This window comes from Patella vulgata, chromosome 8 (assembly GCF_932274485.2).
Source record: "Patella vulgata chromosome 8, xgPatVulg1.2, whole genome shotgun sequence".
NCBI classification, from domain to species: Eukaryota; Metazoa; Mollusca; class Gastropoda; family Patellidae; genus Patella; species Patella vulgata.
In genome coordinates this window covers 37,715,890-37,735,840 of record NC_065886.2, presented here as the reverse complement: position 1 = coordinate 37,735,840, position 19,951 = coordinate 37,715,890, and the positions used below count along the sequence as shown (strand labels likewise).

The window sequence follows — 19,951 nt, the reverse complement described above, 5'->3', positions numbered from 1 at the left end:
CAGTATGTAATTAGTATTGGGTAGTGTGGGGTAGTATTGGGTAAATCGTGCTGTCGATCTTTAACAGGGAAGTGTTCGATCATTCGACCATTCAACCACCCCTCGTTGTCGGTTGATTCGAAGGGATTGTTTCTGGCGAAGATATGATAAGGAAATGAAATGAAATGAATTTGTGTTTAACGTCCTACTGGATATGATAAGGAAGATTCATAGACGTATTTTAACCGTTCTAGATGGTGACACACCTTTTTGGTGGTTGAATTCACCAATATAATGATAGTTGGACAAGTCTGGTCTTTTACTTTGTAATTTGTGATTTTTACTATAGATCGCATTTGTCCGTGTTAAACGGACCTGTATTCCGTTCTTACATACGTTTTTGATAACCAGGATTAACTAGTGTTTTCAGACGGCGCGAAAATACGCAGATAGTAGCTAAAAAGCTTCTTTCAGTCATCGCATGTCAGACTAGAAATTATTCCGGGCATTTTTCAGACAATCACCGGACCAGTGATTTCCCGCTTAAATCACGCTACACTGTCGATAGATGACGTGTTTATTGCCTGCTGATGTGAAATATTATAACCTCCGACCTCTGTTATAAACTGCATGGCACCACAATCAACGCAAATACGAAATTCTGTAATGCCAGTATGATTTGATTCCATCTCAGAAGCTAGTTTATTGACGTCTGCAGAATCTTCAACCCCAATCATTCTGATGTTCACAGCCAGTCAAAGATATATAAAAACCAATACAGTCTTTATTATCTCAGTCGGAGCATATCAGTAGGACGTTAAACCCCATCTCATTTCATTTAAAAACCAACAATGTCGATAGAAAAAAGCGAATCACACACACACGGGCTTAAATTAAATTGCAAAATTGCATGTACAACGTGTTTGTTTGTTTTTTTTTTGTTTTTTTTTGGGGGGGGGGAGGGATTTGGAACTGAAATGTTTATTTTGATTCGATTTGGGGGCTCAAATATAGAATGACAACTATTGTAACTGGTCGAGCAGGATGTCAGAATGTTCAGGGAAGTTACTCCAATTCTTTTATATCATTTGCTGAACTCATAAACACGACCCTAAGCTTGGGCAAAATAAAAGTGGGGGCGGGGGACAATTTTACAATTCTCATTGGATAATATTATTACGCACTTGCTTAAACTGGTCCAGATCGCAAAAAAGAAATCCCCACCCCACCCCACCCCAATATTCCTAAGACTTCATTATGTCTTGAATAAAAAGAGAAACCAGGAAAGAAACATGAATTTTATTTATATACAAAAGTGCAAGCAATAATAATACATATTCCATGACACTCATTAATATTCATCCGTCTTCATAAATATTCATTAACCTAACTGTAATTAAGTTTGCCACTTATCAACTAATAAAAAACAAAACAACGTGAGAAATATTTGTAATTTTGATACAGTAAATCTGGGGACATGTGACGCAAACACATTTAGTTCTGAAGATAGGGCGCGTTTGATTAATCCGCATCCAAATCTGGTGGTCGGTGGCTTTAATTTTAATAAACTAGCAGACATATTTAAGAAATTTCATTACAATAGAATATTTACACTAGTTACAAAAGAAAATTGACACCATTACCGGCTGTGTGATTATATTGTATTTCGCGGGTGTTGTTTTCACGTGCTGCATATATATAATAATATATAATTAAACTATTATAAACATATATACATGTACAAATAAATCACAGTAAATCACTAAAATATATCATATCATAAAATAAGTTGAACAAAATACGCCTTGTTTTACGATAACCTTATGTTAACCATAAGATAAAGATGCAAGTATATACAGTGTTAATAATTTATAACAATAACATATTTATGCATAATGTCTAACCATAACGATACGAGGGGTATATCTAATCATAACGTTACGAGGAGTATATCGAATCATAAAGTTACGAGGAGTATATCTAACCATGACGTTGCGGGGAGTATATCTAACTATAACGTTTCCAGAAGCATATCTAACCATAAGAGTACGCTTAACATTATGAGGAGTACCCTTCACGTTACACGGAGTATATCTAACCATAACGTTACTAGGAGTACATGTATATCTAATCATAACGTTACTAGGAGTATATTTGATCATAACGCTACGAGGAGCATACCTAACCATAACCTTACGAGCAAAATATCTAACATTAACGTTACGAGGAGTATACGAGAAGTATATAGAAATTAATGTTACGAGGAGTACCGCTAATGTTCCGAGAAGATAACAATAACGTTACGATTAGCATATAACGAGTAGCAGACCTAACCATACATTTACGAGGAGTACTCATACCCTTAACGTTTCAAGAAATCTCATAAAGTTACGAGGATTATATCTATTCATAATGTTTCGAGGTTTATATAACAACATGGTATGTCTTTATGATGTTCATATCAAATAATAACGTTACGATGTTTATACCTAACCATAATGTTACGATTTTCCTATATTTACTGTATATACATGTCTTGCAATAAGTTACGATGACCCTACTTAACCTTTTAATTGATATCCAGTGTCTATGTTTTACCATACCTATGCGGTTTTTATAACCTTTACGATGTTTAAATCTAACCACAATGTTACGCTGGTTGTAACTTCCCATAGCGTTACGACTTTATACCGAATCATATTGCAATAAAGTCTATGCCTTACCATAACGTCAGCATGTTCATAAATAACGATAAATTTTATGTTTAACCATATTATTACAGTGTCTCTGTCATACCATAACGTTACGATGCTTACAATTAACCATGACATAACGATGTTTACATTTAACCATAACATAGCGATGTTTACATTTAACCATAATGTAAAATATAAGATAGCGATGTTTACATTTAACCGTAAGGTAAACCATAACGTAGCGATATTTACATCTATAATAATAAGGTATCGATGTTTACATTTAACCATAAGATAAAATATAAGATAGCAATGTTTACATCTAACCGTAAGGTAAACCATAACGTAGCCATGTTTAATCTAAACATAATGTGGCAACTCTATCGAATTATATAGTTTTACGGCATCGGTACCTTAACATAATTCCACAATGTTTATATCTAACTATAACCTTACGCTGTTTAAACATAACTATAACCCTATGCTGTTTAATACATAACCACACATAAAGGTAGGATGTTTAAACATAAGATTATTTTACGCTGGCTGGTGACGTTATAACATATCACAGTGTTTCATTTCATCATTTCAAATTCACTACGGTTTCCATTGCGACAGTTTTCAAATATTGCCAAAATCACAACTCAATGAGAAACAGAATATACTGCCCCTTTCTACCACCAGGAGTGGGTTATGTTTAATCTTTGCTTTGAACATCTGATAACGTTGTTATAATGAAAATATCGACTTTTGCACCGGATTTCAAATTATCCGCGCCCCGTCCATATCACCCCATTTGTTTATTACATTCTACATTTGGGCTACCGTTGGAGGTCGATTGAATTTCTCTTAAATATTAACCAGAATCGTCCAAGACTTTAACTACTGTGTTCTCCAAAATTTACTTTGTATATTTTTACTGCAAGGGAATCATTTTGTATGTCTTTCGTCCACCATGATCCGTTTTGTGGGTGTTTTGATAATTTCCGCCCCGACCCGTTTATCTCCCCTGACCCGAGCCGTTTTGCTGATGTAGAGCATAATTATATACATGCCAACCTCGTTTTTCCGAACTAAGGAATTAAAATTATGTGTACACAATAAGGATAGATTCACTCAAACTAATTATAATATGTGCCTAAATTCCATATGTACAATCAAAATACTGATAGTAAATTTCACATCACATAAGCAACTTTGTCTTTAGGTGTGTTTTCTTTTCTCGCATTTCGATTTACACACGAATTCTAAATTATAGAGTTCCCTCCCCTGCTTAATTACAATAACATTAATTTGTGTTCCATATGTGGCCCGATCCCACGAAACCAGGCGCTTATCGCCCAACTTCATTTTAGACTACGGGCACAAAAGCATAAACTGTATGCCTTCTTGTTGCTGTGAACGAGCCGAACTCAACTCCAGATGATACGACAAATTAAAAACAATTGCATTTTTGGAAAGCTTAGTCTGCGGACTATTCAAATAAGCTGCCAGCTCTTTTTTTTTTTTTTTATAAAAATGACCAAGAGCCTGGTTTTGTGGGAGCACTCACATATTACCACGCAAATATGTACGCACGTGTGTCTTTTTGTGCAAAGCATACAACTTGTACAAAACACAACTATCTTCTCACTTAAACAAGAAACAAATATTGTATCTTAGAATGAGGATTTAATACACAAAGCTAGTCGAAACTTTCAATCCTGATTTAGCATACAATGTTAATATTCAATTATTTTCCTCCAAATATAATTAGATTATCTATTCTACTAACATTGCATATTGTCATCTGGAGATATACTATTTTACTGGGCTGGAAAATTAAAATTAAAGAACTAAATGACATAATAAGCGGCATTCCTCCAATTTATTTATTTATTTATTTATTTATTTTTCCAAGAGGCATATCATACATGACAATATAGATGATCATATGAAGCTACATGATAATAAGATGAGAAAGTTTTGATGAGAGAAAAAGTAATGATGTCATGGATGACCAGCCTCTTGAGGATAACCCATAAAAACCTGCTTAAAATAAAACTAGGTTTTATTTATAAACAGTTTATTAGGTGATCTGTTCATTATATCTCAAGGTATACTATGTTTAATGGGCATGATAAATAACATAAAGAACTAGATGATACAATAAGCGATCGGCTATTAAATAACACTACACTGAATATGCGCACGTAGTAAATCCGGTGGTGGTGGTGTGTGTGTGTGTGTGGGGGGGGGGGGGGGTCAAAGACGAACAGTCCAGAAAGGGAAAGGCAGAGTCGTTGACTATCTAAATAATAGTGAAATAGCATCAACCGTCAGTGAAAGAGTAAGCATTCATAATGTCAGACACTATAGGATTTTATAATGAAAGAAGTTGGGCCTCGTCAAGTATTTCTCGAGGTATATGCTTTTTAGAATCTAATTATCGAAGATATATATCTCTAAATCTTTAGATTTATACTAATCTGTAGGAGTAAGGTCTGACCAACGTCGTAGATTTTCTCTGGGTCCCCAGGTTTCCTCACTCTGCTAAAGATCCCTACACGCAACAAATTATTGATAGTACATGTATGTGTCATGTGGACGTTAACCTCTCTCTAACCCACGATCGCTCACGCCAGGAATGGTGCCCACGACCAAAAGATGAAGGTGGCCCATCAGCTAAAGCTTATCTTGTCTGTTCTGTTCTATAGCGGACTGAAAGGATAGTCATTGGTTAAATTTAAATCCACTAATGTCAGTTCAACTGAAAGCGAACAGTCTGTGGGGATAGGCTTAAGGCATGCATGCATGAATGGAATGGGGTTTAACGTCCTAACTTTCGGTACCAGCCGCCCTAATGAAGAAGGGTATGATAATGGACAGTGCTTATACTGGTATGAAGTTACTCTATGTGATATAGCGAGCCCAAAGATTTGTTATTGGTTATTGGTTAATGTCAGTTCAACTGAGGATAGGGTTAGGGTTAGGGGGGGTATGATAATGGAAATACTTAATACTGTTATGAAGTTGCTCTATGTTATATAGCGAGCCTAAAGATTTGTTATTGGTTAAAGCCACTAATGTCCGTTCAACTGAACGCGAGCTGTCTGTGAGGATAGGGGAGTATGATAATGGACAGTGCCAATACTGGTATGAAGTTGTTCTATGTGATATAGCGAGCCTAAAGATTTGTTATTGGTTAAATCTACTAATGTCAGTTCAACTGAATGCGAGCTGTCTGTGGGGATGGGGGGGGGGGGGGTACGATAATGGACAATACTTAAACTGTTATGAAGTTGCTCTATGTTATGTCTGTATTATTAACTAACAATTTAGGGTACAGTATGATGCTAGATCTAATTTATGCTTTGTAAGGGTAGTGTCATTCATAAAGATATAATATAACTATATGCTACAATAAACAAGAAAGCCATATTTAACCCCATTTACAGGTGCAGTAATTGACATTTAATGTGACACCAATCTTCATAAATTATGCAATAAATTGTGATTAAATATTCACTTGTTCATATATTAGTATAGTTCATAATATTCATTGTGTTGATCTTCACCACATCTTAGACGGCCATGTTGGGTCGTGAGATACCAGCGATATGATCTCTGTAAAACACGCTGGTATTAGTTCTTTTATATAATATATAGTTTACTTTGTTCGTCGGTTTTGGCAACAAGAAAAAAACAAATGGTTAACATTCATCATTTTGAACGGCAGCCTACATCAGTTCAGGAAACCATTATAGGGGGACTGGTTACATTAGACATTGAATAATAATAACTAATAAAAAAAACCATTCACGTTTTGAACCCTGCATCGGCTTAGGATACCATTATTGGTTATTGGTAACTGGATTTAATAATAATAATAATAATAATATCTTTCCTTGAAGTTTCTGTGTGCTCTTTAATAAAAATCAGCTGGTGCTTATTCATATCACTCACATAAAAAAGGGGTTAATCTATACACAATTATTTAATAAGTTATTTCAATGCATATTAGTAGTATTCCAGTAGTATTGTAGATGTAAATACCGTACTGTCATTGTCATCACATTCTAGAAGGCCTGGTACTACCTCAGTTTTGCTTCGGGAGTTCGTATACAGGTAGCTAACATATATCCAATTTATCAATGGTAGTCCATTATCATTATAAAAGTTCTTATTCTTATAAGCAAAGATGTCGTACCACTACATATATTCACAATACGGGGAAACGCCCCCACCCACCCTCTCTGTGCATTTGATATCTGTACGCTTGTATAAAAAAGTAAACATTTTATATCACTATTTTTATACTCCAAGAAAATGTTTCTTCTCCAATCCTCCAACAACCGCAACTATAATTACCAGGCCTACATATAATCATTAGGCCTACATATAATTACTAGGCCTACATATAATCACTAGGCCAAAATATAATCACTAGGCCTACATATAATCATTGGGCCTACATATAATTACTAGGCCAAAATATAATCACTAGGCCTACATATAATTACCAGGCCTACATTTAATCATTAGGCCTATATATAATCACTAGGCCTACATATATTCACCAGACCTACATATCATCACTGTGATTTCCAGCATATAGTAATTTGTTCTTTTTCATCACGTCATTATATTATTCTAGGAGACGTTTCTGAACCCAGCGAATCATCTTTAAATAATACCACTACGAAACGCCTCACCCCCCCCACCCCCCGTTACAGCAGGATCGTTTTGTCAGTAAATATAGTCAAAATGAAATGTTCCATTCCCACCCGCTTACAACATCATCGTAAGTCTGTAAATAGAGTCATTATCAACCGCTTCATCACATCTATAGTTGGTGTTATTGCATAATATAATAAGCCCAGTAACAGATGATGAACAGTATAAATATGGCGGGAAATAGGATGCGTGATGCCACATCCAAATACATAGCATATACAACGCCTCTTTTGATTGGTTTAGGTGTAGAATATGGATCACGTGGTTCCAATGGTAGGCTAACCTATAATAAAGAGATAAATGAATTTTAAAGTCGGTCAGAGTTATTAACAGATTTTAGATAGAAGGTAGACAGACTGTATACACGCTTTCAGATATCTAAAATCCTTTCAACATAATCTTTCACGGCTATGTCTGACAACCAGATGGCAATCATAGTGTTCTAATAATGTGTAATGGTAATGGATGGTAATGGCCATGTAATGAGTAACTGAAGGTTTCAAAATTGAAGAGGAATGGAAAATGTACAAAATTTGTAATTTCGTAAATTTACAAAACTTGAAATTTCGGAAATTTACAAAACTTGAAATCTCGTAAATTTACAAAACTTGAAATTTCGAAAAAAAATTTGAAAAAAACCCCCCAACCCCTAAGCGAATCGGAAATGTACCAAACTTGAAATTTCGTAAATGTACCAAAATTAAAATTTCGTAAATGTACCAAAATTGAAATTTCGTAAATGTACAAAAAATGAAATTTCATAATGTACAAAAATAAAAATCGTAAATGTACAAAAATTGAAATTTCATAAATGTGGATTTAAGATTGTACGAGTATGTAACTAAAACGCCCCGAGGCTCTATACAGCTGAGGGAAGTACCGCATATCCAAATTATTGCCTTACCTCACCATTCTCAATATCCTTTGGAATTGAAAAAACACCCCTAAGCGAAAACTCGTTTAGGTCATCCTTTCTACTTATAACATTCACTACCGCGAACTCAAGAAGCGCTGCAAACACAAATACAAGGCAAGTCGACATCCACACGTCGATCGCCTTGGTATACGAAACACGTGGTAAGGAGTTGTTGACACCTGTACTCTGTGTCGTCATAGTTAGAACGGTTAAAACACCCAATGAGATTCGACCAGGAACCGAGTTGACTGTTAACCAGAATGAGATCCAAGAAAGCATCACAATTAAAACGCTGGGTATATACATCTGTACCACATAGTATCCTATATTCCGCTCAAGGTAAACATTAGCTTGTAGACAACTCTGATTACCTGCAAATATAAATTATTTATCATGCTTAAAGATGCATTATGTAAAATTTAAATAAAGAGCTGTCCGTTCTTTGTATAATATTTAAAAAAACGGATAAAGAAAAATGAATATAAAGAAAATTTCATTCAAATTACTTTATACAGAGCGAAGTTATCAGTGTTTGAAGATGTAGCGTAAATTGTTTATTTTAGTAGTAACGCCATCGACAATCGAGATTATGCCAAGATTATTAATTTTTAAATTAAATTATTAAATGACAATATAAGTCGCGGCCATCCGATGATCTAGAGAGTTGATTACGCTTGTCATGTTAAATAATAAAGACTTGCAATAAGCACATTTAGCTCTTACATCTTGCTTATTTAAGCACAACACATGGGAAACTATATCCATAGAGTTAGAAGCGTCAATCTGGTTATTTCAAGACAACCATCTTACTTCAAAACAAATTTATTACATTGGTACACATCCGAACTTCGTATGGAAGATACTTACCAGTGCGATGGTAAGTGCGACGACATCTTTCAGGTCCACTATCAATAACTTCAAACTGAGGTAATTCCACGCGTTTATTTATAGAAACAGCTTCAGTATTGGTATTTGATTGGTTCATCCATTCTAACTGTAATTTATCTACCGTGTATCCAACTAAAAGAGATAAAAAAAAAATATCTACAATCCTTCATAATACGTAATGCCCTTTAAATTAGGAAAACTTGGCTATGGCAGTGGTCGGTTAGCTCTAATGACTTCCATTAAGGTAATTCCGCATTTTATATTACTTTTGGCTACACGCTACTTTCAATTGGCAAGTTAACTAACACAGTAATAAGGCTAAACTGAGACTTGACATAATAGTGTGTGAGAGTCAACAAAACGAGAATCAGTGCCTACGATTCATGATTCTCAGTTTTGAAATGAAATAAAATGTGGTTTAACGTTGTACGTTTCTTAAAAGACCGATCAATGAAGACGGAAAACTCCATGCAGTGGACTATGATGGACAGTTTCCTTCTACTCTTCATCAGATTCCATCTGCTAAAGGTTATTTTACGTGCAAGCTTACGTGTACGCAGGAATGTGGTTTGTCGATCCACCCGAACGACTAGACAGTTGTTCTTTGCTAGGTCCTACGCCCTGCACCTCTGACAAGAGAAAACCAGGCTGGAAAATCCAGAGGAACCTGGATGCGAAGAACCTAGAATGAATACTTACAGCTCATTATTTCCACACTACAAGTTTGTTTATCAAAAGGATAATTTCTGAGGTTCATTGGACAACTTAATGTCATCGATAATCTGAAATTAAAAAATACATATACTGTATTATATTATTTTCTTTGGCTTTGAGAATCAGAACAAAGGGACGCATTTATATTATTTTGTCGACACAGCCTTTTAAGTTTGGAACTTTTCGGTGATAGGGTTCTGTTGTTAAAGCAAAGAGGATGTTGACGATTGCACAAAGGACAAAGGGAGACGTTTCAATATGGTGTCATATTAGAGTGGTGTAGTGGTGCTTTAAGGAAATTCTCTAATGCAGTGAAATTGTTAATTTTCACCTTCAAATTACAAATTAATTTCGTTTGCTTCTACTAAGGTAATGTTATAAAAAAAGACTGATTAACGGTTTCATTTATTTTTGCTGTTATTTCTAGACTGATTATAATATTATTGTGGACGGAATCCGAGGTAAGACAGGAGAATTAAAGCCGTGTTACCGATCATCGCCTATAGCTTTACCCGATATATATCTATGTATGAAACGTGACCAATATAAATGATTTGCCTCTTTAATTGACTATTAATTCACATTTAGTTCATTTCTAGAGTCTCTAGTTAATTGATTAGTAAGCTTGAATACATCAGACCTAATAATGGCTGCTTACACAAACTTGGTCTGTTTGTTCTGGGATACTTGCCATAGAAATAGACACATAGTGTTTGTAAAGGCAATGTTGACGTGACAGAAGCTGAAAATGTCCATTTCACGATAATCTCCACAGGGACGATCGTTTACTATCAGTAATATGTTCGGTAATCATAATAATCTGAAAGGTGTACATCTTGGCGAAAATAAAAGTAGCAAATATATGCTCGTTCACAATGCTCAGATGTCGTGTTCTTGAAACCGTATCATTTCGAGACCAATGAGAGTGGAACTGTTCACAATGCAATGCCAATGAAATGTGGTTTAACGTCCTTCTTTTCTGCACCAACCGGGATAACGAAGATAGGCGTGCGTCATGCAGTGTACTATGACGGAAAATATGCTCGGACAGCAATTGAATTATATCTGTCAAGTTTAGTGTCCTATTTATGTGTACTCCAAACTGTATAACTGACCCCAGTTTTCCGTCCGATTCGAACGACTAGACAATATCCATTGTCAAACCCTCTGTCCTGTGTCTCTGACAAGGGTAAGCCAAGCTGTATAATCACGGGGCTCTTTCTCGGCCAACACCGAAATCGAACCTTAGAGGCCCTGGTTACTCACTGAGCTACCGTGACTTTCGAATCGTGATATATACAATATTTACTTACCGTGATATATACAGTATTTACTCACCGTGATATATACAATATTTTGCCTGAGGGATAAAGACGCATCATTTGATTAGCCATCATTACGTCATGGAAAGAAGCTTTCTTTTCATTGGGGAAGAAAATATCTGGAACCCATATTCGTTTACTATTGGTTGAATCTATTTCCAGGAAGGAAAGGTTTCCGAAGAGTTGCTGGAAGTTGTATGGAACTAACCTACTGTCCGTCCATTGTAGATGCAACAGTATGCTCACGGTAAAATCCTGGAATATAAGAAAAACCTAGTGAAATAGAAACCCCAAATATATGTAGTTTACCAGACAACGAAGCACAGTCCACAACCACTGCACCAGCACTGTACTTGTAGAGCGATTATAACGTAGGAAATTCATTGGGTCTTGATTTTGTTTCAGTCATGGTGTTCCGTATTGTCTGAACACCTATTTCAAGACCTACTTCAGGTAATTAATTGGTTTCAGCAGGTGTTAGGTTATTAATCGTTGGCTTCATTCACAGGCGACATTTTTGTAGGAACCAAACCAATTAGATCTAATTATTTTACAGCAGAGGGACCGGTTATTTGTTAATATGAAAAGCGTTTGAAAAATATATGAATGTAGCTATATGGGTGCATTAAATACAAAGTTAGGACACAAGTTCTCTTTTTAAAAAAAACCCCCAAAAAACCCTTTGCACTGAATATAAGAAAGAATTAATGCAAATGATGCGATCGGTCTGCCGGATGAGATATTAAAAAGCATAAACTATCAGCGTCGTCCATTGGGAGTTTCATTAATTGAAAGTTGAAAGAAAAAAAATCCGAGTAATCAGAAAATGTAATCAACAATTAATTGTATGCTTTTATCCTGTATACATCTGAACTACCCACGATCCGCAACAAATTGTATTAGCTAATTATCAACTCCCTGAAGGGCCCAATTGTATGAAAGGTCGTGCATGTCACCATCTTCTAGATTAATGGTGACGGCATGCGGCGTGTAAAATAGAACTCTTGCTTCTGAAAACAGCTAGTCGTTACATGAGAAGATATCTCTAGGGACAGTCGTTAAGGAGTGGGTGTCCGATCAACTAGCCGCTCCTCATACATCTTTATTTCTATTAAAGAAACCGTACCCATACATTTTATATGTGTGTGTATGGCCCGGTGTGGGGAATGGGGCCAACTATCGATTCAAATGTCGTGGATTCGATCTCAAGTGACAAGAGTCGCCGTGTTCTCCAATCTGCATGTATCTATTTGATACATACAGCAATACTACAAACTTTTGTTAGCTTTGCGAAATCATCAATCTAGAATTGGTATCAAAAGTTTTAAGCTCACCCAGCCTCGTATACGATACCCGTTACTACTTATAGCTAACCAGAAGAATAGTTTGGATCTGGATTGACCAGGGGTCAAAGTCCACGAGCAGACTCACCACTAGATTGGCTTAAATACAACGGTATATCGATTGGACATATATAATTACAATACATTTTAGTGCTTCGAAAGCCAGCGATAAGTGGTATAAAGTGTTTCAGAAAGAGTAAGCATGTCGTGCCGAATGTACAACACCCGTCACTACTTAAGGTTAACCGAAAAATGGCTGGAATCTAGATTTCAGATTACATCCTGTCTACTCTTGTGATAGCTCCTTTAAAACCGATTACATCCTGGCAACTTATTGATTTTCAATTTGGGACAGTTCCTTAAAAACAATTACTTCATCGGTGCAGGACGGAGGGCTGACAAGGACATCAGTTGGGATTCGATATAAGATTATGCCATAGTGCCGCTGCCCGGGCAACATTTCCCCTCATCGCACCCCTTTTTATTTCAATCCATTTAAAAACCTATTACATCATACCCACTTATGGATTTTGGAACAGCTCCTTAAAAACCGCTTTACATCCTATACACTTGCTGATTTTGGGACAACTCCTTTAAAACCGAGTTTCTTTAATAATGTTAAGTGAATAACACTTTGTGTCAATTAATTCAGATATATTCTCCAGTGAATTGTGATATAATCATTTCTCTTCGTAATATAAGGGTTCAAGTTGCGTTTAATAATAATATCGTGTAGTCGAAGGGTGTAAATAACTAAAGTAGAAGGACTGAGTAACAGTTGAACTTGCTTTCATATTTGGCTATATCTTTAAACTGCTACCAGAAAACATTGTATTATGACTAAGTAAACTTTATATAGATAATATCGAGATCGTTATACGTTTCTAAACACATACAGTTAACTTTTCAAGTAAAGCGTCTTCATTAGCAGCGAAAGAGCAGAAAACCAAGACGTTAAAGGGCGTATAGCTCTATTATTTGGAACCACAAAATAGACGAAAATGGGCCCGCAAGCACATATTATTGTAATATGAAGTGATTTAAATATATATTCATTTAAAAAAAAATATTGTAAATACTAATCTGATCAAAACACAGATCCTATTTCGTTTCGTTTTTTTATAGTTCAAAATTTCGTTTTACTTGTCTTTACTACACTAGGATCTGGAAGACTTGTTATATTACTGGCGTTCTGGTTGAAGTGAGGGATTAGCCAATGAAACAGTCTGTTACGGCGATTCTTTGTGTGCGATGCACGGAACTGTGGGTAAACCACTAGTAACGTCAACGCTGATTGATTAATCTATGCCTTCGTCATAAGGTCAAAAGTCGCTTGTACGACCCCTGACGCGACCTTCCAGAACAACCGACCAGATCTTCATGTAGTGTAGGCCATCGAAAGTATAAAAAAAACGAAACGAAATATAGATCTGTATTTTAATCAGATTGGTGAAATACGTGAACGGTCAAAATTGAGCGGCAGTCGTTTACGCCTGCCTAGTCCATTTTATACATTTTTAAAAATTATTATTTTTAAGCCGTTACTAAAAACTTCCTCGTCTTGTAGGATATGTTCTTCTTTGTTCATTACAAATGGCTCTCGAAACCAAAGAATACACGACTTGTGTCCTAAATGTTAAATATTAGGATCATTTATTTTCACGACAATATTGATTGAAATGGAACAATAGTGAATTCTAATTGGTGTTATTACGTGTGCTAATATAGTATATATACGACTCGTATGTAATTATTTATAATTTAAACACTCGGAGACGTAGCATGTAAATCTCTTCATGCAATGGGGTCTGGTCGCCCCTATCGTGTACATATGCTTAAACTGTCAGAACGTGCCGTGGAAGATAACTCAAAATTCACGATCCAAAATGTTTGTAATCCGACAATGATCTTGCTTATAATAGGCAACTTCACTGAGTCTTAAAAATCGCTAAGTGGGTGGAAACATTCTTAATTTCGAATGTGTTCTTTTTAAAACTCTAATCAACAATCGCTGTAAGTTCGACGGACCAACATGACAATGAAATGAAATAGGGTTTAACGCCCTACTGTTCTGCCACGATTCGGCTATTGAAGACGGACATAAGCCCTACAGTGTACCATGAGGGAAACTTTGCTCGGATAGCGGCACTACGGCCTACTCTTATATTGAATTCCAATTGCCAATGGTTAGTTTACGTGCAGGCCAATGTGTTCACATGACCTCGGTTTTTCGCTCCATCCGAAAGACTATACACTGGCCCTTAACAGGTCCTCCGTCCTACACCACTGACACGGGGGGGGGGGGGCACGCCGGAAATACCCGATGAACTTCTCGACAAACACCATTATCGATCACGGGACCTCCAGGTTAGCGAGCCAACCCCGCGGCTCTATCATGTTTGGTTGAAATATAAATAATCGTAAATAATAGATATACTAACACATACAAACAAAAGCACATTTCTAGAAAAATAATTAAATAATACAATCCTTGTTTGTATTATCTAGGGGCATCACAGAATAGGTTATTACAATCTGACATTTCAATGTTTTATATAAAAATACATAGTGTTTTGTATATTAAAAAAAATGATTTATGGTGTTCTAACAATAATTCAAAGGATGTCTATCAATACAGCACAACTGTTCAATTAGACATAAAGCAAACATTGCATGAATGCGACAGCTTGAATAGCGAAATAACATATTTTATTGAATTGCGCGAATATATAACATAACTGATGTTGTTAAATTCATTCCATTGATTTCCCTGTAAGACGAATAACTATACAAACAAATTAACTATTGTCTAGAAGAATTCAATAAACTTGTATGAAGGTGTAACGCAGTGAAGAAAACTTTATATAAATTTCAATAGTATGCTTTGGGTGCCTCAAGGGATATATTTCACAATACTCCAACACAATGTCTTCCAATAAATTATAATCTTTCAATAGATATAATAGTGTATGGGTTATCCAATACTAAGAACCATAATGTTGCAATCTATCACTGGCAAGGGCTAATTGTTGTCGTCCGTTTGGCATTGCTATATTATGTACCTTCTGACATTACCACACTTGCGAATTTGACCCTTCAGCACTTAAACGCAGGCTGATATCATTATTCACCAATGCAAGTTTCGCTATCCAACGTTAGTGTGAACTGCACGGGAAGACACCTATGGTATAACGTCCATTCGACACAAACTAGGTCATTTCGGGACCAACATATGGTTCCAACATAATTCGGTTCAATTTTTTATTAAATAATTCACGAGGTTAGACAGGCGACCCTACTGTTAGTCACGTACAAGCGTTGCACTTGAATAAACGAAAAACAAGACAGCCATAGACAGCGTTCAAGCTTATCCAAAAGTAAATCTTGTGGCAAATAAGCTAAATTACGCTTAGTAAAGGGCCATACTTCAGGAGCAAAAATAGCGATTGGGCTTAAATTCAATCCCAATTGTCTACTGAAAAGTTTCTTTATTCGAAGGTATGAAATAGATTCGTCAAAAATGATGACGTCTAGAGAGCCGACAAGCAAAATTACGCTAATGAAAGGTCAAGAACTCGAAAAAAGCGACCGCGCTCAAATCCCAGATGTCGTAGACTCATAAGAATTATCCTAAAGTTTAAAAAAGATTCGCCAAAAATTGCGGCCTCTAATAGTAAGTGCAGGAGGACTGAACTACACGTAAAACAAAAATCTACAAGATAAACCTGTGGACAAGACAGAAAATAGACATTGCACTAATAAACAAATATCAAATCAAGTGAATGGATCCGGACAAGACAGGACAGGACAAGCAAACACGACGGACTGACGGACAGGGCAATTGCATTATACGCCTATATTATGTGTGAGCGTAGAAGAGGGCACTATTGTGATGCCAACAGCGTCTCTGATACGGATCTTATTTATCTTGGACCTTTACATAAGATTGTAAATAGCTAGTATTCTCTACCTTTACATAAGATTGTAAATAGCTAGTATTCTCTACCTGGAGCAATTTAGCTATTTTCTTATTTCCCACTTTCATGTGGTCCAGTAAGCAGGGCTTGACAAGAAAAACAGTTGAAAATTGAAATTGTTCCATAACACGCTGTCTTCATTACTGAGCTGGTCTGTATAGATTATACCACGTTAAATTATATCTGTTTAAAATCATATTAAGTAACAGAACAAGAAGCGCCGAAGGTCGCCATTTTCCGTGCGGCGGGTGATTTCTGTTGTTTAGGCTATTTATTACTTTTGTGCTCATAAATTTCCCGAATAAAATACAAAACTCGGCATTTGAAGGCACAATGGTGTCGAATGATCGTATGTTGCGTAATTTCAATGCCTTACAATACCGCGACAAGAGAACTTGAACTGGGTGTCTGGAACTAAATAACGCAGATAATTTTCATCATAATAACTCGGCAATCCGTGTAGATCCAGCAGCAGTCAGTAAAAAAGAAAACCAATATAGATAATTAATTTGAATTTTTTCAGAGAAACCGTTAGAAGCATACATATATTGGCTCTATAATAAATATTGACGGGTTGGGAATTTGGGACATTTAATTTCCGGCCTGGCTTCACCTCACTTCACGAATTGTAACACATTTAATACTTTTACCTAATGAAGCACCCTGGGGAATGGCTCATCCATTTACACAAGAATGCAAGAGTTTAGGGGGATAATTTTCTTTTTATAACGAAGATCTGAATCGATAAAACTGATATACGAGTAACATATTTTAAGGAACGGTTAGAGAATGATACGGTGTAACAATATTAACGATATCGCCTTGAAATATTTTTCCGCCTTCCCTAAATGGCGACTCAATGTACTCGATAATAAGAAGGATAAATGATAAAAAAAATCTCCTGAAAAAATATAACTGCAGTAGGTAGACCAAGTTCTCGAGTTCCCAGCCCATATTCAGTGATCTGTGGACGTTAACAAAATCAAATCTTATTTATCTTCTCTCTCCGATATAAGTATATAACGTATAATAAAATTTATCTAACAATTGCATCATGAGTTGAATTTTAATTAATATTATTTCGTGATTTTCCGAGCTAATTTTGTATCTGCTCAGAAATCGCGTTTTAAATTCTACATCGTTTACGTCCTTTACGTTTTTATTTGTTCTGTTACTATCTTGAATTGTCGATTAGAGGCCACGTTGATACCGTGACGTCGCTACATTACCGGGGTTTCCTTTGGAATGAAATTCTGTTTGCATTGAGTAAACATAGGACAGACCATAGTTCAAAAACAAACACGAAAGCATATTTTTGATGTAAATAAATCACATTAATTTGGAAATTACTATCGAAATGGGCTTTCTGGTTTCGTGCAGTCTGATAGTGTCAGGGTGCTCTTTTCTATACCGCGGATATATTCAAACACTACCCGATTGGAAGATATGTGGCTAAGTGGATCTGTGTTTGTTTCCTTTTAGAATGGACTCAATCTCATTAAGGGAAAACATTTATCTTCAAACAATAATTTCATCTGAAGATCACCGCGTTTATTGGGAGTTCATTCAAATTTCTAGACTTCGTTCAGAAATTTTGGTCTAGGCGAATTGTTGAATGACTGTAACACTGATCTTACCATGGTGGCTTCATTAATGGAATCAATACTATCCACATACAGCAACACTTCAATATTTGTAGATTTGTCTGAAACGAAACGAAAATATTTACCTATACATGGCATGGCCGTTAAACCAAGTTATAAATGTACAGTCTGAAATTTAACAGGAACGAAAATAGTTATAACTAACTATGTGACGGTTTAATTAAATTATCCCTTTCATAGGCGGACATTTTCAGCTTAGATTCAATTACATAAAAACATAAATGTTGTTTTGTGTCCAATTATACCTGTCATTCGGGACTCTTCGGTCGTAAACATCACTTTAATGACGTGCTGGGATTAAGAACGAGAAATGAATGAAACTATTTGGTGTCAAACTGAGATATCTCTGGAGTTCTCTCAACATGGTTTTAACTGGAATGGTCTTTATAGGTATTTTATTCTTTGTGTGTAGTAGATGTAATTTCGGGGGAATAATAATTCGTTTTATTTTGTTTTCATGCATGCCAGAAATAGGGAGAACTCCAAAGGATTTTTTTTTGTTGGGGGGGGGGGGGGGGGTAGCCGTGGTGGCTTGTCGAGTAAGGCGTTTGCTCACTAACTATTGAAATTTCAACGTGGCTTTCCTTGCCAATGGTGCTGGATGGGTGGCCGGGCAACTAACAGAGGCAAGTGGTTCGGACAAAGTGTAAGTAAGCGGAAACGCCACTATCCGGGCAAAGTTTCACTCATAGCCCACTGTTTGTCGTATACCCGTCCTCATAGTCCACTGCTTGTCGTGTACCCGTCCTCGTAGCCCACTGTCTGTCGTATGCCCGTACTCATAGCCCATGCCTGCCGTATGCCCATTCTCATTATCCCACTGCCTGTCCGTATGCCCAGTGCCTGTCGTATGCTGGTCCTTATAGCCCACTGCCTGCCACATGCCCATCCTCATACATGTAGTTCACTGACTGCCATATCCCCATCCTCGTAGCCCATGTCTGCCGTATGCCCCTCCTCATTATCCCAGTTGGTGCAGAAATGTAAGACATTAAACCCAATTTCATTCCATTTAAACATTTTTCTGTGATCTGAACGACGTTTATTTATTTCATTAACGTGGCTACAGCAATTGAATTTATATCTGCTATCTAGCCCCAGAGAGTTTTGTAGTGATGAAAGGATGAAATATCAAATAATACAGCCGATTTTGACATATCAGTTAGGTTAAGATGGTTGATGTCTATTTATAGTCCTTACTCGACTGTAAATGTAATTTATTTAAAACAGGAATCGGAGATTTTATTTCAACTTATCTAAAAGTTCTGGTTTACTAATATATGATAAAAAATATACACATATCGACAATCTAGATAAAAAAAATGCCTCTAACATCTGGTTGTCATGGTATCGCGGTGTAAATCAAATGCACTAAGTTTCAATATTAGAAACAGTTATTGGTACAGTTAACCCGCGAGTTGTGTTTCGTGTCAATCCAGGTAGTAAATCTTGCATGCATGCTAGTACCCGGGAGAAGGCAAGTATGAGCCTCCGTCGATCGTAAGCAGTCCCTTATTACCTTTCACCAACTCAGTATTGACCTCCGGTATTGAACCCCTGACCCCACAGGAAAGTGCACATGCATTGTATTTTAAAAAAAAATACCGAATTACCGAATTAATTTCAGAAAAGTGTATTTAAAGCTAATACGCTTATGTTAAAGGTATTTAAAGTCGTGTGGTCTTATAGAAGGGACGGCTATATATTATTGCTAATTTATTTTTGTTTTCTTTTAA

The 19,951-nt window shown here is 36.2% G+C and overlaps 1 protein-coding gene across 1 annotated transcript in view; it reads right to left on the bottom strand.

Annotated features, from left to right (window-relative positions):
* Positions 1 to 1,262: 1,262 nt before the first annotated feature.
* Positions 1,263 to 19,951, bottom strand: part of LOC126829283 (glycine receptor subunit alpha-2) — a 99,066-nt gene continuing 80,377 nt past the window's right edge. Inside the window, exons 3-8 of the mRNA XM_050559068.2 lie at positions 18,189 to 18,256; positions 11,248 to 11,486; positions 9,895 to 9,977; positions 9,175 to 9,327; positions 8,296 to 8,678; positions 1,263 to 7,674 (exon numbers count right to left, since the gene is read on the bottom strand). Coding sequence (XP_050415025.1) covers positions 7,513 to 7,674; positions 8,296 to 8,678; positions 9,175 to 9,327; positions 9,895 to 9,977; positions 11,248 to 11,486; positions 18,189 to 18,256 — 1,088 coding nt within the window. The 3' untranslated portion in view covers positions 1,263 to 7,512. The remainder of the gene's footprint in view (positions 7,675 to 8,295; positions 8,679 to 9,174; positions 9,328 to 9,894; positions 9,978 to 11,247; positions 11,487 to 18,188; positions 18,257 to 19,951) is intronic.